General features: G+C 36.5%; 3 protein-coding genes and 5 pseudogenes across 3 annotated transcripts; all 8 read left to right on the top strand.

Annotated features, from left to right (window-relative positions):
* Nucleotides 1-3: 3 nt before the first annotated feature.
* On the top strand, nucleotides 4-879 carry LOC129114922 (olfactory receptor 1-like; annotated as a pseudogene).
* A 1,825-nt stretch (nucleotides 880-2,704) lies between these two features.
* Nucleotides 2,705-3,892, top strand: LOC129114921 (olfactory receptor 1-like). Its single transcript, XM_054626795.1, has one exon. It carries the CDS (start codon nucleotides 2,705-2,707, stop codon nucleotides 3,890-3,892), a length of 1,188 nt encoding a protein of 395 aa, XP_054482770.1.
* A 2,207-nt stretch (nucleotides 3,893-6,099) lies between these two features.
* On the top strand, nucleotides 6,100-7,266 carry LOC129114919 (olfactory receptor 1-like). The gene has a single exon (XM_054626794.1). The coding sequence runs from the start codon at nucleotides 6,100-6,102 to the stop codon at nucleotides 7,264-7,266; it is 1,167 nt and encodes a 388-aa protein (XP_054482769.1).
* Nucleotides 7,267-9,157: 1,891 nt separating this feature from the next.
* LOC129114924 (olfactory receptor 1-like) lies at nucleotides 9,158-10,141 on the top strand. The gene has a single exon (XM_054626797.1). The coding sequence runs from the start codon at nucleotides 9,158-9,160 to the stop codon at nucleotides 10,139-10,141; it is 984 nt and encodes a 327-aa protein (XP_054482772.1).
* Nucleotides 10,142-13,482: 3,341 nt separating this feature from the next.
* On the top strand, nucleotides 13,483-14,456 carry LOC129114925 (olfactory receptor 1-like; annotated as a pseudogene).
* Nucleotides 14,457-16,881: 2,425 nt separating this feature from the next.
* On the top strand, nucleotides 16,882-17,855 carry LOC129114923 (olfactory receptor 1-like; annotated as a pseudogene).
* A 2,420-nt stretch (nucleotides 17,856-20,275) lies between these two features.
* LOC129114918 (olfactory receptor 1-like) lies at nucleotides 20,276-21,260 on the top strand (annotated as a pseudogene).
* Nucleotides 21,261-23,579: 2,319 nt separating this feature from the next.
* Nucleotides 23,580-24,881, top strand: LOC129114926 (olfactory receptor 1361-like; annotated as a pseudogene).
* Nucleotides 24,882-25,408: the final 527 nt, after the last annotated feature.

Below are 25,408 nucleotides of genomic sequence, written 5' to 3'. Positions count from 1 at the left end.
GGCATACCTAATATCAAGTATTACTATGTCTTCCTCTTTTTCGTTTATATTGTTCAGTGCTTTCGGAAACACAGTTGTGATGGCAGTAATATGTGGATCATAATCTGAGAACTCCAAAATATCTTTTGCAGTTTTAATCTAGCATTTGTGGACCTGTTTGTTAGCTCTGCTCTGATGCGAAGGTTCTTGACATCTTTCTGTTTAAGCATGACAACATCCCTACAAGCTTCTTGACATTCCTTTTTTCTGCTACACCTGCCTTTCCATGCAGGTTCTTAATCTGGTTTCACTCTGCTATGACAGACTTATTTATCATCTACCCTCTGCTACTATCAAGTGAAGGTGACCCACAGGTTCATGCTGTCTGTGATTGCCTCTTTCTGGGTCTTTGTTATTACTGTTGTTCTTATTTTAATTTGGCCTTCTCAAGAACTGTCCTTCTGTAATCTACTGGTTATTAACAGCTATTTCTGTGACCATGGTCAGATGTACAGGCTGGCCTGCAATGACAACACACCAGCTATGTCGTAAGTTTTGTTACCGTAATTGTAATTCTTTGGCTTCCACTGGCATTTATCTTGTTAACTTATCTATGTATTGGTTATGCTTTGTCTAAAGTGGCCACAGCTCAAGAAAGATACAAGGCCTTTAAAAACCTGCACAGCTCATCTTTCATTAGTGGCAATCTATTTCATTCCAATATTAATCATATTTACTATGAGTTCAAACATACATCCAAATGCCAGGATCATAAATCTGTCCCTGACCTCCATTTTTCCTCCCATGTTGAACCCATTCATTTATGTTCTGCAGACACAAGAAATCAAAGTATCATTGAAAAAAATTTTAAAATCAGAAAGGAATCCAAAATTACAGTAAAGAAAGTGATCATAAAATGACCACCTGTGTTTTTATATTAAGGGCCTTGTGTTGAGGATTGCTATTTTGTCCCATTAAAGTAATACATGTTGATTAAAGTCAATCAAGCAGGAGCTGTATGCATTTTTCAACATTAAACTTCAACTCATTTTTATTGAATTCAACTTGAATTCATTTTTATTTTATTTAATTCTAATGCTTTAATGCAATTCAGGCTACTTAAACCAATTATGAGGCTCTGTGTTTTGTTTATTTTTAAATTGTTTGTTGTTGCAGCATGCCTTTAAAGCACATTATTATGGTTGCCTGGGACACAGTTATGAATCTCAGCAATCCAAATAACTAAATTTGAAAAACTTTTTTTTGCAGCATTTATAGGTTGTGTTACATGCATAGAAATAAAAAATAGGAATAGAACGGACATACCCATTTAAATCTTTCTGTGTTTATAGCAGGATGGTAATAATATTTATTGCAATCAAATGTTTGAATTTTTATGTGTACTGTTGCAATTGTTTTCTTGTCCTTTGTAGCTGGCAGACTTCTTTAGACTAAATCGGCTTAAGGCAAGGACACATGCAGAACAAAACATCAAATCTTAGATTCTTTGGAGTGAATGCCTGACTTAAACTATTGAAAGTGGACAATGTTTGTGATTAATGTTACGAAGCGTAAACGCCAGAGTAAATGAGTCAATTTTGCAACTTAATGCTTTGCCTCCATACACTCTTGTCACAGCGTAGGAACGCAATTTGTTAGCGCCAGATGAGTGACCACTTTGTTAGGCTTATTTTCTGCCTCTAGTGTAGCATTAAAGCATGGCATAATTAACAAGCAACTAGTGGACAGCTGGCTAGTAATAAGGCCTCTGCTGGAGCATCAGGAACGGTTCAGGTGGAGAGTAGTAATACAGCACGGGAGATGACGAGAGGCTTCCAAAACAAAATCCCACAAAATGAAAATAAATTCAGATGAAGTTCTGTTAGAAGTTGATGAGGGTTAAGCTGCTAAAATGTAGAAGACACCACAGTTACTGCAGTAAACGTGGTGTTGTGTCAAGTGGTGTTTGTGAAGAGAATGTCACCCTCGGATCTGGACTGCATTTCCTTTTAGTCCATTTCATGTTGAGAAACATAGTAAAATGATAGTTTTCTCTTTAGTTGAATATGCGTTTGCCAAATTACAAGAGATGCTTTGACACATGATGTTGATGGTGCATCTTAATTTTATCTGTACATTTCGTTGATAATTAGAGTCGCGTTTTTCACTTTTCTTGCTTTTTGAACCGAGTTCTGCTGATACAGACACCAGCTCAGAGGGGCACTGTGCAGCTGTCTAATGTTCATGGTCTGTAACATTTTTGTCAACTTCACTTGTTGACTTTAACTTATAGGTCAGCACTAGCTCAAATCTCGGGACTCACAGTTTACTTTTTGACCGCAACTCCCAGCCGCTCAAAGTTTAAACGTCCCACTCCCATGCAATCTCAATTCTAAATCTGCACCACACACACACACACACACCACACACACACACACACACACACACACACACACACACACACACACACACACACACACACACACACACACACAGACACGCGCTTCCCGCTGTCACAAATCCATGAAACATTTAATTTCACAGGAAAACAGAGAAATACAACTCTTATTAAAAACACTGACACTCTTAAAGCACCGTGCTAATAACATGAGGTATCGTACCGTTTTTAAATGCTTGGTATTTCAATACCTTTCTTCTAACGGTATACTGTGAGTTTAATTAGTTTATAAGATTGGAAAGGTGTTTGTCTGATGCTGAGCGGCTAATGGACACATGGGATCAGAAAATGACCTTATTTGACATGAAGTCAGGAGAGGATTTATCAGCCATCCTTGTCAAAACATTTAAAGCTCCACAGAGCTTCATCATCACAAACAGACCAATAGAACACAGAGTACTGACACACCTAAGAGGATGCTTGCCTACATCAACCACTGCACTGTGGACAGAAAAGCTGGACAAGTTTTATAATGAATTTTTCAACTCAGCTCTTGGGAAAAACATCACTTTTGTGCGTCCTGCATATTTTGTGATAAGTGGTTTTTCTGGCATACCTAATATCAAGTATTACTATGTCTTCCTCTTTTTCGTTTATATTGTTTCAGTGCTCGGAAACACAGTTGTGATGGCAGTAATATACTTGGATCATAATCTGAGAACTCCAAAATATATTGCAGTTTTTCATCTAGCATTTGTGGACCTGTTTGGTAGCTCTGCTCTGATGCCGAAGGTTCTTGACATCTTTCTGTTTAAGCATGACAACATCCCCTACAACGACTGCTTGACATTCCTTTTTTTCTGCTACACCTGCCTTGGCATGCAGGTTCTTAATCTGGTTGCACTCTCCTATGACAGACTTATTGCCATCATCTACCCTCTGCACTATCAAGTGAAGGTGACCAACAGGTTCATGCTGTCTATGATTGCATCTTTCTGGGTCTTTGTTATAATTGCTGCACTTATTTCAGTTGGCCTTCTCACAAGACTTTCCTTCTGTAAATCTGTGGTTATTAACAGCTATTTCTGTGACCATGGCCAGATATACAGGCTGGCCTGTAATGACAACACACCCAACTATGTCATTAGTTTTTTGTTAGTACTTATAATTCTTTGGCTTCCACTGGCATTTATCTTGTTAAGTTATCTATGTATTGGTTATGCTTTGTCTAAAGTGGCCACAGCTCAAGAAAGATACAAGGCCTTTAAAACCTGCACAGCTCATATTTCATTAGCGGCAATCTATTTCATCCCAATATTAATCACATTTACTATGAGTTCAAACATACATCCAAATGCCAGGATCATAAATCTGTCCCTGACCTCTATTTTTCCTCCCATGCTGAACCCATTCATTTATGTTCTGCAGACACAAGAAATCAAAGTATCATTGAAAAAAATATTAAAAATTAGAAAGGAATCCAAAATTACAGTAAAGAAAGTGATCATAAAATGACCACCTGTGTTTTTATATTAAGGGCCTTGTGTTGAGGATTGCTATTTTGTCCATTAAAGTAATACTTGTTGATTAAAGTCAATCAAGCAGGAGCTATTGCGCATTTTTCAACATTAAATTCAACTTGAATTCATTTTTATTGAATTTAATCCTTATGCTGATCTCCTATTTTGAGACTAATTATGCATGATTTAAGTGACTTTAATAAGCACCTGTCCTTGGCTACTTTAGCGGTTGTATTTATTTACATATTACAATAATTGTTTTCTCTGTTTCTGTTTTGTTTATATGTTTAACTGTTAAATTGTTTGTTGTATTGTCTGTTCACACTTTAATGTTTTCACTTAGTTTGTATTATGTGTAGAACCCTTGGACACACGATGACCCATCTCAGGTGGCTTATCCTAAATAACTAAATTTGCATGTATATTTTGTTCTGATTTGCTTGTGTAATGCAAAGAAAACAAGTTCTTGTAATCAAAGTTTGTGTCTCTGCACATGTTCACTGTGCATTAGGACATTCATATAACCTTCATTTTCATCTTTCTGTGTTTATATTGTAAAATGAATTATAATAATATTTATTGCAATCAAATGTTTAGATATTTTTCTGCTTCTTTATATACATGGATATCTCATTTAAAAAGCACCAAGACCCATCTTGTTTTCTTGTCTGCTTCTGTTTTTTGAACAACTGTACTGTGTTTTTTCAACCCAACACTACTTTAACTTAAATCTCTCCAGCCATTCAGGGACATACGGACATTTATAAAGAACTATATTGTGAAGCACCCTCATCAATCTTAGATTCTTTGGAGCTGAATGTCTGAATTTCAAAATATTGAAAGATGGACAATGCAAATTTGCCGAAATGTTTTGACATATTTACCCAGAGGAGATTATCGTAAAATAATAAAGTCCAATTCAGGCTACTTAAACCAATTATGAGGCTCTGTGTCTTTTTTAACGTGTAGTTGCAGCATGCCTTAAAGCACATTATTATGGTTGCCAGGGAGGCAGTTATGAAGCAACCAGAATTTTACAATGATTGTCACAGCGTAGGAACGCAATTTGTTAGCGCCAGATGAGTGACCACTTTGTTAGGCTTATTTTCTGCCTCTAGTGTAGCATTAAAGCATGGCATAGTTAACAAGCAACTAGCGGACAGCTGGCTAGTAATAAGGCCTCTGCTGGAGCATCAGGAACGGTTCAGGTGGAGAGTAGTAATGCAGCACGGGAGATGACGAGAGGCTTCCAAAACAAAATCCCACAAAATGAAAATAAATTCAGATGAAGTTCAGTTAGAAGTTGATGAGGGTTAAGCTGCTAAAATGTAGAAGACACCACAGTTACTGCAGTAAGCGTGGTGTTGTGTCGGAGTGGTGTTTGTGAAGAGAATGTCACCCTCAGATCTGGACTGCATTTCCTTTTAGTCCATTTCATGTTGAGAAACATAGTAAAATGATAGTTTTCTCTTAGTTGAATATGCGTTTGCCAAATTACAAGAGATGCTTTGACACATGATGTTGATGGTGCATCTTAATTTTATCTGTACATTTCGTTGATAATTAGAGTCGCGTTTTTTCACTTTTCTTGCTTTTTGAACCGAGTTCTGCTGATACAGACACCAGCACAGAGGGGCACTGTGCAGCTGTCTAATGTAATGTAATGTAATGTAATGTAATGTAATGTCTACAGGTTCATGGTCTGCTTTAACATTTTTGTCAACTTCACTTGTTGACTTTAACCTTATAGGTCAGCACTAGCTAAATCTCGGGACTCACAGTTTACTTTTTGACCGCCAACTCCCAGCCGCTCAAAGTTTAAACGTCCCACTCCCATGCAATCTCAATTCTAAAGCAGAGCGCTGCACACACACACACACACACACACACACACACACACACACACACACACACACACACACACACACACACACACACACACACACACACACACACACACTTCCCGCTGTCACAAATCCATGAAACATTTAATTTCACAGGAAAACAGAGAAATACAACTCTTATTAAAAACACTGACACTCTTAAAGCACCGTACTAATAACATGAGGTATCGTACCGTTTTTAAATGCTTGGTATTTCAATACCTTTCTTCTAACGGTATACTGTGAGTTTAATTCGTTTATAAGATTGGAAAGGCGTTTGTCTGATGCCGAGCAGCTAATGGACACATGGGATCAGAAAATGACCTTATTTGACATGAAGTCAGGAGAGGTTTTATCAGCCACCCTTGTCAAAACAGTTAAAGCTCCACAGAGCTACATCATCACAAACAGACCAATAGAACACAGAGTACTGACACACCTAGGAGGACGCTTACCTACATCAACCACTGCACTGTGGACAGAAAAGCTGGACAAGTTTTACAATGAATTTTTCAACTCAGCTCTTGGGAAAAACATCACTTTTGTGCGTCCTGCATATTTTGTGATAAGTGGTTTTTCTGGCATACCTAATATCAAGTATTACTATGTCTTCCTCTTTTTCGTTTATATTGTTTCAGTGCTTGGAAACACAGTTGTGATGGCAGTAATATACTTGGATCATAATCTGAGAACTCCAAAATATATTGCAGTTTTTCATCTAGCATTTGTGGACCTGTTTGGTAGCTCTGCTCTGGTGCCGAAGGTTCTTGACATCTTTCTGTTTAAGCATGACAACATCCCCTACAACGACTGCTTGACATTCCTTTTTTTCTGCTACATCTGCCTTGCCATGCAATCATTTAATCTGGTTGCACTCTCCTATGACAGACTTATTGCCATCATCTACCCTCTGCACTATCAAGTGAAGGTGACCAACAGGTTCATGCTGTCTATGATTGCATCTTTCTGGGTCTTTGTTATAATTGCTGCACTTATTTCAGTTGGCCTTCTCACAAGACTTTCCTTCTGTAAATCTGTGGTTATTAACAGCTATTTCTGTGACCATGGTCAGATGTACAGGTTGGCATGCAATGACAACACACCCAGCTATGTCGTAAGTGTGTTGTTACCGTTTCTTATTCTTTGGCTTTCTCTGATATTCATCTTGTTTACTTACATATATATCAGCTATGCTTTGTCTAAAGTGGCCACAGCTCAAGAAAGATACAAGGCCTTTAAAACCTGCACAGGTCATCTTTCATTAGTGGCAATCTATTTCATTCCAATAATAATCACATTTACCATGATGAAAAACATACATCCAAATGCCAGGATCATAAATCTGTCCCTGACCTCTATTTTTCCTCCCATGCTGAACCCATTCATTTATGTTCTGCAGACACAAGAAATCAAAGTATCCTTGAAAAAAATATTTAAAATCAGAAAGGAATCCAAAATTACAGTAAAGAAAGTGATCATAAAATGACCACCTGTGTTTTTATATTAAGGGCCTTGTGTTGAGGATTGCTATTTTGTACATAAAAGTAATACATGTTGATTAAAGTCAATCAAGCAGGAGCTATTGGAAATTTTTCAATATTAAATTCAACTTGAATTCATTTTTATTTTATTTAATTCTTATGCTGATCTCCTATTTTGAGACTAATTATGCATGATTTAAGTGACTTTAATAAGCACCTGTCCTTGGCTACTTTAGCGGTTGTATTTATTTACATATTACAATAATTGTTTTCTCTGTTTCTGTTTTGTTTATATGTTTAACTGTTAAATTGTTTTTTGTATTGTCTGTTCACACTTTAATGTTTTCACTTAGTTTGTATTATGTGTAGAACCCTTGGAAAACACGATGACCCATCTCAGGTGGCTTATCCTAAATAACTAAATTTACATGTATATTTTGTTCTGATCTGCTTGTGTAATGCAAAGAAAACAAGTTCTTGTGATCAAAGTTTGTGTCTCTGCCCATGTATACTGTACATTAACACATTTATACAACCTTCCTTTTCATCTTTCTGTGTTTATTTTATCAAATTAATTATGATAAAATATTTATTGCAATCAAATGTTTGGATATTTTTCTGCTTCTTTATAGACATGGATATCTCATTTAAAAAGCACCAAGACCCATTTTGTTTTCTTGTCTGCTTCTGTTTTTTGAACAACCGTACTGTGTCTTTTTCAACCCAACACTACTTTAATTTAAACCTCTCCAGCTATTCATTTTTTAATGAACTATATTGTGAAGCACCCACATAAATCGTAGATTCTTTGGAGCTGAATGCCTGCATGAGAAGTTGATGAGGGTTAAGCTGCTAAAATGTAGAAGACACCACAGTTACTGCAGTAAGCGTGGTGTTGTGTCGGAGTGGTGTTTGTGAAGAGAATGTCACCCTCGGATCTGGACTGCATTTCCTTTTGGTCTATTTCATGTTGAGAAACATAGTAAAATGATAGTTTTCTCTTTAGTTGAATATGCGTTTGCCAAATTACAAGAGATGCTTTGACACATGATGTTGATGGTGCATCTTAATTTTATCTGTACATTTCGTTGATAATTAGAGTCGCGTTTTTTCACTTTTCTTGCTTTTTGAACCGAGTTCTGCTGATACAGACACCAGCTCAGAGGGGCACTGTGCAGCTGTCTACAGGTTCATGGTCTGCTTTAACATTTTTGTCAACTTCACTTGTTGACTTTAACCTTATAGGTCAGCACTAGCTAAATCTCGGGACTCACAGTTTACTTTTTGACCGCCAACTCCCAGCCGCTCAAAGTTTAAACGTCCCACTCCCATGCAATCTCAATTCTAAAGCAGAGCGCTGCACACACACACACACACACACACACACACACACACACACACACACACACACACACACACACACACACACACACACACACACACACACACACACACACACACACGCTTCCCCGCTGTCACAAATCCATGAAACATTTCATTTCACAGGAAAACAGAGAAATACAACTCTTATTAAAAACACTGAGACTCTTAAAGCACCGTACTAATAACATGAGGTATCGTACCGTTTTTAAATGCTTGGTATTTCAATACCTTTCTTCTAACGGTATACTGTGAGTTTAATTAGTTTATAAGATTGGAAAGGCGTTTGTCTGATGCTGAGCGGCTAATGGACACATGGGATCAGAAAATGACCTTATTTGACATGAAGTCAGGAGAGGTTTTATCAGCCACCCTTGTCAAAACATTTAAAGCTCCACAGAGCTACATCATCACAAACAGACCAATAGAACACAGAGTACTGACACACCTAAGAGGACGCTTACCTACATCAACCACTGCACTGTAGACAGAAAAGCTGGACAAGTTTTTTGGACAATGAATTTTTTCAACTCAGCTCTTGGGAAAAACATCACTTTTGTGCATCCTGCATATTTTGTGATAAGTGGTTTTTCTGGCATACCTAATATCAAGTATTACTATGTCTTCCTCTTTTTCGTTTATATTGTTTCAGTGCTTGGAAACACAGTTGTGATGGCAGTAATATACTTGGATCATAATCTGAGAACTCCAAAATATATTGCAGTTTTTCATCTAGCATTTGTGGACCTGTTTGGTAGCTCTGCTCTGGTGCCGAAGGTTCTTGACATCTTTCTGTTCAACCATCGCTACATCCCCTACAACGACTGCTTGACATTCCTTTTTTTCTGCTACATCTGCCTTTGCATGCAATCATTTAATCTGGTTGCACTCTCCTATGACAGACTTATTGCCATCACCTACCCTCTGCACTATCAAGTGAAGGTGACCAACAGGTCCATGCTGTTTTTGATTGCATCTATCTGGGTCTTTGTTATAATTGCCATACTTATTGCAGTTGGCCTTCTCACAAGACTTTCCTTCTGTAAATCTGTGGTTATTAACAGCTATTTCTGTGACCATGGCCAGATATACAGGCTGGCATGCAATGACAACACACCCAGCTATGTCGTAAGTGTGTTGTTACCGTTTCTTATTCTTTGGCTTTCTCTGATATTCATCTTGTTTACTTACATATATATCAGCTATGCTTTGTCTAAAGTGGCCACAGCTCAAGAAAGATACAAGGCCTTTAAAACCTGCACAGGTCATCTTTCATTAGTGGCAATCTATTTCATTCCAATAATAATCACATTTACCATGATGAAAAACATACATCCAAATGCCAGGATCATAAACCTGTCTCTGACCTCTATTTTTCCTCCCATGCTGAACCCATTCATTTATGTTCTGCAGACACAAGAAATCAAAGTATCATTGAAAAAAATATTCAAAATCAGAAAGGATTCCAAAATTACAGTAAAGAAATTGATCATCAAATGACCACCTGTGTTTTTATATTAAGGGCCTTGTGTTGAGGATTGCTATTTTGTCCATTAAAGTAATACTTGTTGATTAAAGTCAATCAAGCAGGAGCTATTGGGAATTTTTCAATATTAAATTCAACTTGAATTCATTTTTATTCTATTTAATTCTTATGCTGATCTCCTATTTTGAGACTAATTATGCATGATTTAAGTGACTTTAATAAGCACCTGTCCTTGGCTACTTTAGCGGTTGTATTTATTTACATATTACAATAATTGTTTTCTCTGTTTCTGTTTTGTTTATATGTTTAACTGTTAAATTGTTTTTTGTATTGTCTGTTCACACTTTAATGTTTTCACTTAGTTTGTATTATGTGTAGAACCCTTGGAAAACACGATGACCCATCTCAGGTGGCTTATCCTAAATAACTAAATTTACATGTATATTTTGTTCTGATCTGCTTGTGTAATGCAAAGAAAACAAGTTCTTGTAATCAAAGTTTGTGTCTCTGCCCATGTATACTGTACATTAACACATTTATACAACCTTCCTTTTCATCTTTCTGTGTTTATTTTATCAAATTAATTATAATAAAATATTTATTGCAATCAAATGTTTGGATATTTTTCTGCTTCTTTATAGACATGGATATCTCATATTTAAAAAGCACCAAGACCCATTTTGTTTTCTTGTCTGCTTCTGTTTTTTGAACAACCGTACTGTGTCTTTTTCAACCCTTTTTCAACCCTTTAATTTAAGCCTCTCCAGCTATTCATTTTTTTAATGAACTATATTGTGAAGCACCCACATAAATCGTAGATTCTTTGGAGCTGAATGCCTGCATGAGAAGTTGATGAGGGTTAAGCTGCTAAAATGTAGAAGACACCACAGTTACTGCAGTAAGCGTGGTGTTGTGTCGGAGTGGTGTTTGTGAAGAGAATGTCACCCTCGGATCTGGACTGCATTTCCTTTTGGTCTATTTCATGTTGAGAAACATAGTAAAATAATACTTCATTCTTTAGTTGAATATTCATTTGCCAAATTACAAGAGATGCTTTGACACATGATGTTGATGGTGCATCTTAATTTTATCTGTACATTTTGTTGATAATTAGAGTCGCGTTTTCACTTTTCTTGCTTTTTGAACAGAGTTTTGCTGATACAGACGCCAGCTCACTATGTTCTGCAGACACAAGAAATCAGAGTATCATTGACAAGGTTAGAAGGAATCAGAATGAAATCTAAAATAACAATAAGAAATGAACCATTTTGTGAAGATTTGTATTTGATATACACCATCTCTTTGGGTGTTTTATTTGCCTTCACGAAAAGTAGAATTGTCCTTTTTAACATCACTTAAGTTGAGTATTAATGTCATTTTTGGTCTTATTTGCAATGTAGTAAAAAAGATGTCATTTATTTTGTAATGTTAACCAAATGTCTAAAAATGTTAAGAATGACTGAATTTACAATCATTTTAAAGAAAGCACCTTAAAACAATTACTTACATACTTTTCTTATCATTGCTAGAGGGCGACCTGGCATTTTTTTTTTTTTCATTATCAGAACGGACACAGTTTATTATTTTTTTTGTTATTCTTCTGGTTATTCTTCTGATTATTTGGAACATGTGATGCAAGACACATTTTTGTGTGAACAGACAGCAAAATTTGATCTGACCTATTGAAATGATGTACAGTAATAGTGTTGTTTCTGCCTGTGGAGAACTACAAGAACAAGTAAAGTTGCTGATGTGTTTCTTCATTTTTCAATAAAGTATTTACAGAAACCCAGTAGCCAAATATAGACATTCATCTTCCTACTTTTTTGGGAAATTACAAAGAAAATATAAATCAGTTTTTTCCCATTTATTGGTAAACTAAGTACTAAGTACATATTGACAGACACAACTGACAGAAATAAAGACAATAATATGAAGCAGTTATAATTATGTTTAAATGTGATGATATGATAAGTATACGGGAATAGAGATTTGATTAGATTAAGTAGAGTATGTGTGGGTAATGTGTGTGTGCATGTTTGGATGTCTTCATGAAAAGCAGTGGTATGTATCCGTGTTAAGTGTAACCGGACAGGTTGGTATGTGGGGTAAGGAGCTGGCTAAGGGATGGAGAGAAAGAACAAGACCAATTCTTTATTTTATGTTGAGAATGAAAAAAACAGCAAAATCATAATAATATAGAAATAATAATTAAATTGTTAAATAAGATACTATCATTATATAATAAGATCATTCTATAGAATAGGATGTGATTTATATATTGCTATACAATAACATGTTGATATATAATAATAACGTCACAATAATTAACATTAAACATTTAAACAGCAATGGCAAGTGAGGCCAGGCCTGTGCATTGGAGAGGCAAGCGGACCCCCTAAACCGCCCAGCACTTGCAGCAACAAGTGTAGTTGTGGATGTATTCTTCGAGTTATCTTCACTTCACCTTGTTCACTTCACTGTGTCCACTGGGGCCTCTCTGCCCTGCTGTTCGCTGACTTAGACCATTTGTTTGTGTATGTTAAAGAGCACAGCCCCGACACAGAGAACAGAGGAGATGCTGCTGAGTGATATTAAATTAGACCTTCATCAAAGTGTTAAAATATACAGAAAAGGGAACCGATAATGTTGGAACTTATCAATAATACAGCCTAAAATAATTGAGCACCCATCCCTGTTTAACGCCTGGTTTCGGTGCCCATCCCGACTTTTTGCTAACTGTGTCTGTCTGCTGTTTGTTACAGAGAAGGGGGTGTTCAGTGGGTTTTGAAAAATGTTTTTAATGAAAACAACTGCCTGTTGAGGAAACAGTGATTTAGGAGATCGATGAGAGTGAACCAAAACAGTAAAGATGCGGACGGCTAAACAATGAGCTGAAACTCTTTGCAGATTCAGGTGATAATTATCTGTAAGTCCATCACTACGATCGACTCCTTTCACATTGTTATTTGATGGAATATTATTATAAAAATATTGATGACAGCAGTAATCTAATTGAAAGGTTACTCACTGAAATAGTATACCATTTGAAAAATAAAGTGTTTCATACAGTAGATGCTCTAAAGATTTGTAAAAGTAAATTGGAGTAGGTAAAATGGCTTCAAATTGGTGTGATGTCTGATGTTGAGTTGCTTACATACAAAAGACACAGGGGAAAAGACACATGACAGAAGTCTAGAGGAGGACAGCTTCTCTTTGTAGCCACTCCTGGCAAAACAGATAAAGATTGACCGAGCTCTGACACCAGAAAGACAGACGCAGCACAGTGCTAATGCTGAAGCACAGAAGAGGACACTTTGCTCCATAAACCACTACGTACGTTTACAGTTTTACAATGAATTTATTCAACTCGGCTCTCGGAAAAAACATCACGTTTGTTCATCCTGCGTACTTCATAATAAGTGGCTTATCTGGCATCCCAGACATGAAGTATTACTATGTCTTTCTCTGTTTTGTTTATATCTTTTCAGTGCTTGGAAACACAGCTGTGATGGCAGTAATATACTTGGATCATAATCTGAGAACTCCAAAATATATTGCAGTTTTTAATCTAGCATTTGTGGACCTGTTTGGTAGCTCTGCTCTGGTGCCGAAGCTTCTTGACATCTTTCTGATGAACCATCGCAACATCCCCTACAACGACTGCTTGACGTTTCTTTTTTTCTGCTACACCTGCCTTGGCATGCAATCATTTAATCTGGTTGCACTCTCCTATGACAGACTTATTGCCATCATCTACCCTCTGCACTATCAAGTGAAGGTGACCCACAGGTTCATGCTGTCTATGATTGCATCTTCCTGGGTCTTTGTTATAATTGCTGCACTTATTTCAGTTGGCCTTCTCAAAGACTTTCCTTCTGTAAATCTGTGGTTATTAACAGCTATTTCTGTGACTATGGCCAGATATACAGGCTGGCATGCAATGACTATTTCCCTAATTATGTCATTAGTTGTCTGTTGCCTGCTCTTACTTTTTGGGGTCCATTCGCTTTCATCTTGTTAAGTTACCTATATATTGGCTGCACTTTGGCTAAAGTGGCAAGCGTTCGAGAAGGTCTCAAGGCCTTTAAAACATGCACAGCTCATCTCTCATTGGTGGCAATATATTTCATTCCAGTGTTAATCACGTCCGGCAGTACTCTAATGGACAATATACATCCAAATGCCAGGATCATGAACCTGTCTTTGACCTCTATTTTTCCTCCCATGTTTAACCCAATCATTTATGTTCTGCAGACACAAGAAATCAAAACATCTGTGAAAAGGTTATTGAAAATCAGAGGGAAATCCAAAGTAATTAAGAAATGAACCATAACGTGACAATTTGCGTATGTTATACATCATCTCTTTTAGTGCTTGATTTGCTGTAAGTTTAACCTTGTAAACAGTGTAATTATGATTTCTAACATCATGCAAATTTTTGGAAATTGATAATGATAAATAAATAATGATCAAGGTAATCAACACACAAAAAAATATATAATAGTAAAAGAAAGATGAAAGAATATGGGAATACCTTAAAAATCGAAGTGAATTAAATCAATTGTCTTATATATATATATATATATATATATATATATATATATGCTGGTAGTAATTTAAAAGCATCATGTCTAATTTGTTCTATGTTTTTATTTTCTAAAAGAGGTTATAGAATAACAAAGCATCCTACACTGCAACTTGTTCTCTACAAAAAAGAATAAAAAATGTGAGAGCAGATATAAAGTCTGTAGAAAAAGCTAAATCTTACCCAGAAATTTTTATTTGTGTTCTTTAAATCAATAATTAAAAAAACAAGTTATTGTGATGCAACACTTTTTGTCTCTAAGCATTCCACCTTGTTGGAGTTTGTAGTCTACTTTGTCCCTTGAAGTTTTTTTGTGTACCAATTTTCTTCAATATACATATATATGTGTGTGTGTGTGTGTGTGTGTGTGTGTGTGTGTGTGTGTGTGTGTGTGTGTGTGTGTGTGTGTGTGTGTGTGTGTGTGTGTGTGTGTGTGTGTGTGTATGTAGAATTCTGATACAATCAGAAATTTAAATCAGAAATTTGTTTTATTAAAATCAGTGATAACTTGATTATATATTGCTACAAATGCTTTGTTGTTACTCTGAAACACAATAAGTGTTCTTTCTAAAATGTAATAGAGTGTGTTTTACTGACCTGTAATAAAACAAAACTAAGTCTACACACATGCTTCCAGCTCTGTGAGACTTTACATAAGCACGATGCTTTGAGCTCTAAGCTAACATAAAATTTAACATTCTTTATTTTTAGATTATTTTAGAGGTTCAAGGTTTAAGATTAAAGGATAATTTATGTTAGTTATGTAACACAGGGATGCACAACAAAATGTAGTTGTAGCAAATTTGTATATTCCTGTAGTCTATTTTTTGAATTTGCATTATAAAGAATGTAAACAACAGCAACAAAAACAATTCTCTGGTCAGGTAATCTTCACATAAAAAATTCAACATGAGGAAAAGCATTGTGCATCAACTTTGACTGTGTTTGGACACCAAGCATCTTGATGTAAAACACAGAGAGTCAACCTCCGTTGTCTCATAGGAGTCCTCCACTCTGTCCTGCTGTCCATCCGTCCAGTGTAGCTTCATCTAGGATGAACAATGGAGCCAGAGACGCCATACACGACTTGTCAATCACAAGGTAGCCCGCCCTAAAGCACACTGCTTTATCCAATTTATTATAAATGTGACCATAATTTACAAAATGAACATCATGCTGTTTTGAAGAAGACTTGAAACTAGCAATTGAGACCATAAACTCATGTTTACAATGTTTTCTGAGGTAATAAATTAGGTAAAAGTAGGGTCATTTTCTCATAGACTTCTACAATCAGACTAGTTTTTGCAACCAGAGGAGTTGCCCCCTGCTGGCCATTTGAAAGAATGTAATTTTAAGACTCTTCAGCATTGGCTTCACTCTTCAGAACTGGAGGTTGCTGCCTTGGAGAGACAGAGGCAGTGGGACTCTTCGCTGCCTACAGAGAGGGCGGGACAGGAGGTGAGCACAGCGGTCTAGCCAGCAAGTCATGCGGTCACTAGTGGGGAGCTAGCGAGGTAACAAGCTATAAAGAGTCAGAAAAACAAATGGGGAAAAAAGGTGTTAGGCGATTTTTCTGTATGCGCGAGGCTAAGCTACATTCAACAGCAGTACACATTAGGTTTTGGTTACCTTATTTGGCTAAACGCTAGGAAGGGTTAATAAATTAGCATCGCTAGCTTAGACCGCGTAGTGTCCCATTACTAGAATCTCTTCTTAGCCCTAGGGTTCTTTTTTATTTAATATTGTAGACCATGAATTGCGATACGTATTGAGCACATCCTTATTTGATGGAATATTATTATAAAAATATTGATGACAGCAGTAATCTAATTGAAAGGTTACTCACTGAAATAGTATACCATTTGAAAAATAAAGTGTGTCATTCAGTAGATGCTCTAAAGATTTGTAAAAGTAAATTGGAGTAGGTAAAATGGCTTCAAATTGGTGTGATGTCTGATGTTGAGTTGCTTACAAAAGACACAGGGGAAAAGACACATGACAGAAGTCTAGAGGAGGACAGCTTCTCTTTGTAGCCACTCCTGGCAAAACAGATAAAGATTGACCGAGCTCTGACACCAGAAAGACAGACGCAGCACAGTGCTAATGCTGAAGCACAGAAGAGGACACTTTGCTCCATAAACCACTACGTACGTTTACAGTTTTACAATGAATTTATTCAACTCGGCTCTCGGGGAAAACATCACGTTTGTTCATCCTGCGTACTTCATAATAAGTGGCTTATCCGGCATCCCAGACATGAAGTATTACTATGTCTTTCTCTGTTTTGTTTATATCTTTTCAGTGCTTGGAAACACAGCTGTGATGGCAGTAATATACTTGGATCATAATCTGAGAACTCCAAAATATATTGCAGTTTTTAATCTAGCATTTGTGGACCTGTTTGGTAGCTCTGCTCTGGTGCCGAAGCTTCTTGACATCTTTATGATGAACCATCGCAACATCCCCTACAACGACTGCTTGACATTCCTTTTTTCTGCTACACCTGCCTTGGCATGCAATCATTTAATCTGGTTGCACTCTCCTATGACAGACTTATTGCCATCATCTACCCTCTGCACTATCAAGTGAAGGTGACCCACAGGTTCATGCTGTCTATGATTGCATCTTCCTGGGTCTTTGTTATAATTGCTGCACTTATTTCAGTTGGCCTTCTCACAAGACTTTCCTTCTGTAAATCTGTGGTTATTAACAGCTATTTCTGTGACTATGGCCAGATATACAGGCTGGCATGCAATGACTATTTCCCTAATTATGTCATTAGTTGTCTGTTCCCTGCTCTTACTTTTTGGGGTCCATTCGTTTTTATCTTGTTAAGTTACCTATATATTGGCTGCACTTTGGCTAAAGTGGCAAGCGTTCGAGAAGGTCTCAAGGCCTTTAAAACATGCACAGCTCATCTCTCATTGGTGGCAATATATTTCATTCCAGTGTTAATCACATCCGGCAGTACTCTAATGGACAATATACATCCAAATGCCAGGATCATGAACCTGTCTTTGACCTCTATTTTTCCTCCCATGTTGAACCCAATCATTTATGTTCTGCAGACACAAGAAATCAAAAAATCTGTGAAAAGGTTATTGAAAATCAGAGGGAAATCCAAAGTAATTAAGAAATGAACCATAACGTGACAATTTGCGTATGTTATACATCATCTCTTTTAGTGCTTGATTTGCTGTAAGTTTAACCTTGTAAACAGTGTAATTATGATTTCTAACATCATGCAAATTTTTGGAAATTGATAATGATAAATAAATAATGATCAAGGTAATCAACACACAAAAAAATATATAATAGTAAAAGAAAGATGAAAGAATATGGGAATACCTTAAAAATCCAAGTGAATTAAATCAATTGTCTTATATACATATATATATGCTGGTAGTAATTTAAAAGCATCATGTCTAATTTGTTCTATGTTTTTATTTTCTAAAAGAGGTTATAGAATAACAAAGCATCCTACACTGCAACTTGTTCTCTACAAAAAAGAATAAAATATGTGAGAGCAGATATAAAGTCTGTAGAAAAAGCTAAATCTTACCCAGAAATTTTTATTTGTGTTCTTTAAATCAATAATTAAAAAAACAAGTTATTGTAATGCAACACTTTTTGTCTCTTAGCATTCCACCTTGTTGGAGTTTGTAGTCTACTTTGTCCCTTGAAGTTTTTTGTGAACCAATTTTCTTCAATATATATATATGTGTGTGTGTGTGTGTGTGTGTGTGTGTGTGTGTGTGTGTGTGTGTGTGTGTGTGTGTGTGTGTGTGTGTGTGGGTGTGTGTGTGTGTGTGGGGGGGTGTGTGTGTGTGTATGTAGAATTCTGATACAATCAGAAATTTAAATCAGAAATTTGTTTTATTAAAATCAGTGATAACTTGATTATATATTGCTACAAATGCTTTGTTGTTACTCTGAAACACAATAAGTGTTCTTTCTAAAATGTAATAGAGTGTGTTTTACTGACCTGTAATAAAACAAAACTAAGTCTACACACATGCTTCCAGCTCTGTGAGACTTTACATAAGCACGATGCTTTGAGCTCTAAGCTAACATAAAATTTAACATTCTTTATTTTTTTAGATTATTTTAGAGGTTCAAGGTTTAAGATTAAAGGATAATTTATGTTAATTATGTAACACAGGGATGCACAACAAAATGTAGTTGTAGCAAATTTGTATATTCCTGTAGTCTATTTTTTGAATTTGCATTATAAAGAATGTAAACAACAGCAACAAAAACAATTCTCTGGTCAGGTAATCTTCACATAAAAAATTCAACATGAGGAAAAGCATTGTGCATCAACTTTGACTGTGTTTGGACACCAAGCATCTTGATGTAAAACACAGAGAGTCAACCTCCGTTGTCTCATAGGAGTCCTCCACTCTGTCCTGCTGTCCATCCGTCCAGTGTAGCTTCATCTAGGATGAACAATGGAGCCAGAGACGCCATACACGACTTGTCAATCACAAGGTAGCCCGCCCTAAAGCACACTGCTTTATCCAATTTATTATAAATGTGACCATAATTTACAAAATGAACATCATGCTGTTTTGAAGAAGACTTGAAACTAGCAATTGAGACCATAAACTCATGTTTACAATGTTTTCTGAGGTAATAAATTAGGTAAAAGTAGGGTCATTTTCTCATAGACTTCTACAATCAGACTAGTTTTTGCAACCAGAGGAGTTGCCCCCTGCTGGCCATTTGAAAGAATGTAATTTTAAGACTCTTCAGCATTGGCTTCACTCTTCAGAACTGGAGGTTGCTGCCTTGGAGAGACAGAGGCAGTGGGACTCTTCGCTGCCTACAGAGAGGGCGGGACAGGAGGTGAGCACAGCGGTCTAGCCAGCAAGTCATGCGGTCACTAGTGGGGAGCTAGCGAGGTAACAAGCTATAAAGAGTCAGAAAAACAAATGGGGAAAAAAGGTGTTAGGCGATTTTTCTGTATGCGCGAGGCTAAGCTACATTCAACAGCAGTACACATTAGGTTTTGGTTACCTTATTTGGCTAAACGCTAGGAAGGGTTAATAAATTAGCATCGCTAGCTTAGACTGCGTAGTGTCCCATTACTAGAATCTCTTCTTAGCCCTAGGGTTCTTTTTTATTTAATATTGTAGACCATGAATTGCGATACGTATTGAGCACATCCTTATTTGATGGAATATTATTATAAAAATATTGATGACAGCAGTAATCTAATTGAAAGGTTACTCACTGAAATAGTATACCATTTGAAAAATAAAGTGTGTCATTCAGTAGATGCTCTAAAGATTTGTAAAAGTAAATTGGAGTAGGTAAAATGGCTTCAAATTGGTGTGATGTCTGATGTCGAGTTGCTTACATACAAAAGACACAGGGGAAAAGACACATGACAGAAGTCTAGAGGAGGACAGCTTCTCTTTGTAGCCACTCCTGGCAAAACAGATAAAGATTGACCGAGCTCTGACACCAGAAAGACAGACGCAGCACAGTGCTAATGCTGAAGCACAGAAGAGGACACTTTGCTCCATAAACCACTACGTACGTGTACAGTTTTACAATGAATTTATTCAACTCGGCTCTCGGGAAAACATCACGTTTGTTCATCCTGCGTACTTCATAATAAGTGGCTTATCCGGCATCCCAGACATGAAGTATTACTATGTCTTTCTCTGTTTTGTTTATATCTTTTCAGTGCTTGGAAACACAGCTGTGATGGCAGTAATATACTTGGATCATAATCTGAGAACTCCAAAATATATTGCAGTTTTTAATCTAGCATTTGTGGACCTGTTTGGTAGCTCTGCTCTGGTGCCGAAGCTTCTTGACATCTTTATGATGAACCATCGCAACATCCCCTACAACGACTGCTTGACATTCCTTTTTTCTGCTACACCTGCCTTGGCATGCAATCATTTAATCTGGTTGCACTCTCCTATGACAGACTTATTGCCATCATCTACCCTCTGCACTATCAAGTGAAGGTGACCCACAGGTTCATGCTGTCTATGATTGCCTCTTTCTGGGTCTTTGTTATAATTGCTGCACTTATTTCAGTTGGCCTTCTCACAAGACTTTCCTTCTGTAAATCTGTGGTTATTAACAGCTATTTCTGTGACTATGGCCAGATATACAGGCTGGCATGCAATGACTATTTCCCTAATTATGTCATTAGTTGTCTGTTCCCTGCTCTTACTTTTTGGGGTCCATTCGTTTTTATCTTGTTAAGTTACCTATATATTGGCTGCACTTTGGCTAAAGTGGCAAGCGTTCGAGAAGGTCTCAAGGCCTTTAAAACATGCACAGCTCATCTCTCATTGGTGGCAATATATTTCATTCCAGTGTTAATCACATCCGGCAGTACTCTAATGGACAATATACATCCAAATGCCAGGATCATGAACCTGTCTTTGACCTCTATTTTTCCTCCCATGTTGAACCCAATCATTTATGTTCTGCAGACACAAGAAATCAAAAAATCTGTGAAAAGGTTATTGAAAATCAGAGGGAAATCCAAAGTAATTAAGAAATTAACCATAACGTGACAATTTGCGTATGTTATACATCATCTCTTTTAGTGCTTGATTTGCTGTAAGTTTAACCTTGTAAACAGTGTAATTATGATTTCTAACATCATGCAAATTTTTGGAAATTGATAATGATAAATAAATAATGATCAAGGTAATCAACACACAAAAAAATATATAATAGTAAAAGAAAGATGAGTAATTTAAAAGCATCATGTCTAATTTGTTCTATGTTTTTATTTTCTAAAAGAGGTTATAGAATAACAAAGCATCCTACACTGCAACTTGTTCTCTACAAAAAAGAATAAAAATGTGAGAGCAGATATAAAGTCTGTAGAAAAAGCTAAATCTTACCCAGAAATTTTTATTTGTGTTCTTTAAATCAATAATTAAAAAAACAAGTTATTGTAATGCAACAGTTTTTGTCTCTAAGCATTCCACCTTGTTGGAGTTTGTAGTCTACTTTGTCCCTTGAAGTTTTTTTGTGAACCAATTTTCTTCAATATACATATATATGTGTGTGTGTGTGTGTGTGTGTGTGTGTGTGTGTGTGTGTGTGTGTGTGTGTGTGTGTGTGTGTATGTGTGTGTGTGTGTGTGTGTGTGTGTATGTAGAATTCTGATACAATCAGAAATTTAAATCAGAAATTTGTTTTATTAAAATCAGTGATAACTTGATTATATATTGCTACAAATGCTTTGTTGTTACTCTGAAACACAATAAGTGTTCTTTCTAAAATGTAATAGAGTGTGTTTTACTGACCTGTAATAAAACAAAACTAAGTCTACACACATGCTTCCAGCTCTGTGAGACTTTACATAAGCACGATGCTTTGAGCTCTAAGCTAACATAAAATTTAACATTCTTTATTTTTTTAGATTATTTTAGAGGTTCAAGGTTTAAGATTAAAGGATAATTTATGTTAATTATGTAACACAGGGATGCACAACAAAATGTAGTTGTAGCAAATTTGTATATTCCTGTAGTCTATTTTTTGAATTTGCATTATAAAGAATGTAAACAACAGCAACAAAAACAATTCTCTGGTCAGGTAATCTTCACATAAAAAATTCAACATGAGGAAAAGCATTGTGCATCAACTTTGACTGTGTTTGGACACCAAGCATCTTGATGTAAAACACAGAGAGTCAACCTCCGTTGTCTCATAGGAGTCCTCCACTCTGTCCTGCTGTCCATCCGTCCAGTGTAGCTTCATCTAGGATGAACAATGGAGCCAGAGACGCCATACACGACTTGTCAATCACAAGGTAGCCCGCCCTAAAGCACACTGCTTTATCCAATTTATTATAAATGTGACCATAATTTACAAAATGAACATCATGCTGTTTTGAAGAAGACTTGAAACTAGCAATTGAGACCATAAACTCATGTTTACAATGTTTTCTGAGGTAATAAATTAGGTAAAAGTAGGGTCATTTTCTCATAGACTTCTACAATCAGACTAGTTTTTGCAACCAGAGGAGTTGTCCCCTGCTGGCCATTTGAAAGAATGTAATTTTAAGACTCTTCAGCATTGGCTTCACTCTTCAGAACTGGAGGTTGCTGCCTTGGAGAGACAGAGGCAGTGGGACTCTTCGCTGCCTACAGAGAGGGCGGGACAGGAGGTGAGCACAGCGGTCTAGCCAGCAAGTCATGCGGTCACTAGTGGGGAGCTAGCGAGGTAACAAGCTATAAAGAGTCAGAAAAACAAATGGGGAAAAAAGGTGTTCGGCGATTTTTCTGTATGCGCGAGGCTAAGCTACATTCAACAGCAGTACACATTAGGTTTTGGTTACCTTATTTGGCTAAACGCTAGGAAGGGTTAATAAATTAGCATCGCTAGCTTAGACCGCGTAGTGTCCCATTACTAGAATCTCTTCTTAGCCCTAGGGTTCTTTTTTATTTAATATTGTAGACCATGAATTGCGATACGTATTGAGCACATCCTTATTTGATGGAATATTATTATAAAAATATTGATGACAGCAGTAATCTAATTGAAAGGTTACTCACTGAAATAGTATACCATTTGAAAAATAAAGTGTGTCATACAGTAGATGCTCTAAAGATTTGTAAAAGTAAATTGGAGTAGGTAAAATGGCTTCAAATTGGTGTGATGTCTGATGTCGAGTTGCTTACATACAAAAGACACAGGGGAAAAGACACATGACAGAAGTCTAGAGGAGGACAGCTTCTCTTTGTAGCCACTCCTGGCAAAACAGATAAAGATTGACCGAGCTCTGACACCAGAAAGACAGACGCAGCACAGTGCTAATGCTGAAGCACAGAAGAGGACACTTTGCTCCATAAACCACTACGTACGTTTACAGTTTTACAATGAATTTATTCAACTCGGCTCTCGGGAAAAACATCACGTTTGTTCATCCTGCGTACTTCATAATAAGTGGCTTATCCGGCATCCCAGACATGAAGTATTACTATGTCTTTCTCTGTTTTGTTTATATTGTTTCAGTGCTTGGAAACACAGTTGTGATGGCAGTAATATACTTGGATCATAATCTGAGAACTCCAAAATATATTGCAGTTTTTAATCTAGCATTTGTGGACCTGTTTGGTAGCTCTGCTCTGGTGCCGAAGCTTCTTGACATCTTTCTGATGAACCATCGCAACATCCCCTACAACGACTGCTTGACATTCCTTTTTTTTCTGCTACACCTGCCTGTCCATGCAATCATTTAATCTGGTTGCACTCTCCTATGACAGACTTATTGCCATCATCTACCCTCTGCACTATCAAGTGAAGGTGACCAACAGGTTCATGCTGTCTATGATTGCATCTTTCTGGGTCTTTGTTATAATTGCCGTACTTATTGCAGTTGGCCTTCTCACAAGACTTTCCTTCTGTAAATCTGTGGTTATTAACAGCTATTTCTGTGACCATGGTCAGATATACAGGCTGGCATGCAATGACCATTTCCCTAATTATGTCATTAGTTGTCTGTTCCCTGTTATTATTTTTTGGGGTCCATTCGTTTTTTATCTTGTTAAGTTACCTTATATATTGGCTGCACTTTGGCTAAAGTGGCAAGCGTTCGAGAAGGTCTCAAGGCCTTTAAAACATGCACAGCTCATCTCTCATTGGTGGCAATATATTTCATTCCAGTGTTAATCACATTTACTCTCATGGAAAATATACATCCAAATGCCAGGATCATGAACCTGTCTTTAACCTCTATTTTTCCTCCCATGTTGAACCCAATGATTTATGTTCTGCAGACACAAGAAATCAAAACATCTGTGAAAAAGTTATTGAAAATCAGAGGGAAATCCAAAGTAATTAAGAAATGAACCATAACGTGACAATTTGCGTATGTTATACATCATCTCTTTTAGTGCTTGATTTGCTGTAAGTCTGCCATTGTAAACGGTGGAATTATGATTTCTAATATCATGCAAATTTTTGTAATAAATAAATAATAATCAGGTAATCAACACACCTCTACAAAGTTTTCTAAAGTAATAGTAAGTAAGATGAAAGAATATGGTAATACCTTAAAAATCAAAGTGAATTAAATACATTTTTACTGAACTATGTCTTTCATATATGCTGGTAGTAATTGCAAAAAAACAACATGTAGATTTTTATTTTCATTTTCTCAAGAGGTTATGGAATAAAAAGCATCCTACACTGAAACTTGTTCTCTACAAAAAAAAAAAAAAAAAAAAAAAAAAAAAAAAAAAAAAAAAAATTGTGAGCAGATATAAATAAATAATTAAAAAAACAAGTTATTGTGATACAATACTTTTAGTCTCTAAGCATTCCACCTTGTTGGAGTTTGTAATCTACTTTGTACCTGGAACTTTATTTGTGTACCCATTTTTCTTCGATATATATTTGTGTGCGTGTGTGTGTGTGTGTGTGTGTGTGTGTGTGTGTGTGTGTGTGTGTGTGTGTGTGTGTGTGTGTGTGTGTGTGTGTGTGTGTGTTTGTATAAGTAGAATTCACATTTGAATTTGTTTTATTAAAATCAGTGATGACTTGGTTATTAATTATTACAAATGCTTTGTTGTTACTCTGCATCACGATGAGCGTTCTTTCTAAAATGTAATTGAGTGTCTTTTACTGACCTGTAATAAAACAAAAAACTCCAGTCTACACACATGCTTCCAGCTCTGTGAGACTTTACATAAGCACGATGCTTTGA

Source organism: Anoplopoma fimbria, unplaced genomic scaffold (genome assembly GCF_027596085.1).
Source record: "Anoplopoma fimbria isolate UVic2021 breed Golden Eagle Sablefish unplaced genomic scaffold, Afim_UVic_2022 Un_contig_11091_pilon_pilon, whole genome shotgun sequence".
Lineage (NCBI taxonomy): Eukaryota > Metazoa > Chordata > Actinopteri > Perciformes > Anoplopomatidae > Anoplopoma > Anoplopoma fimbria.
This window is presented reverse-complemented; position numbering and strand designations above follow the sequence as displayed.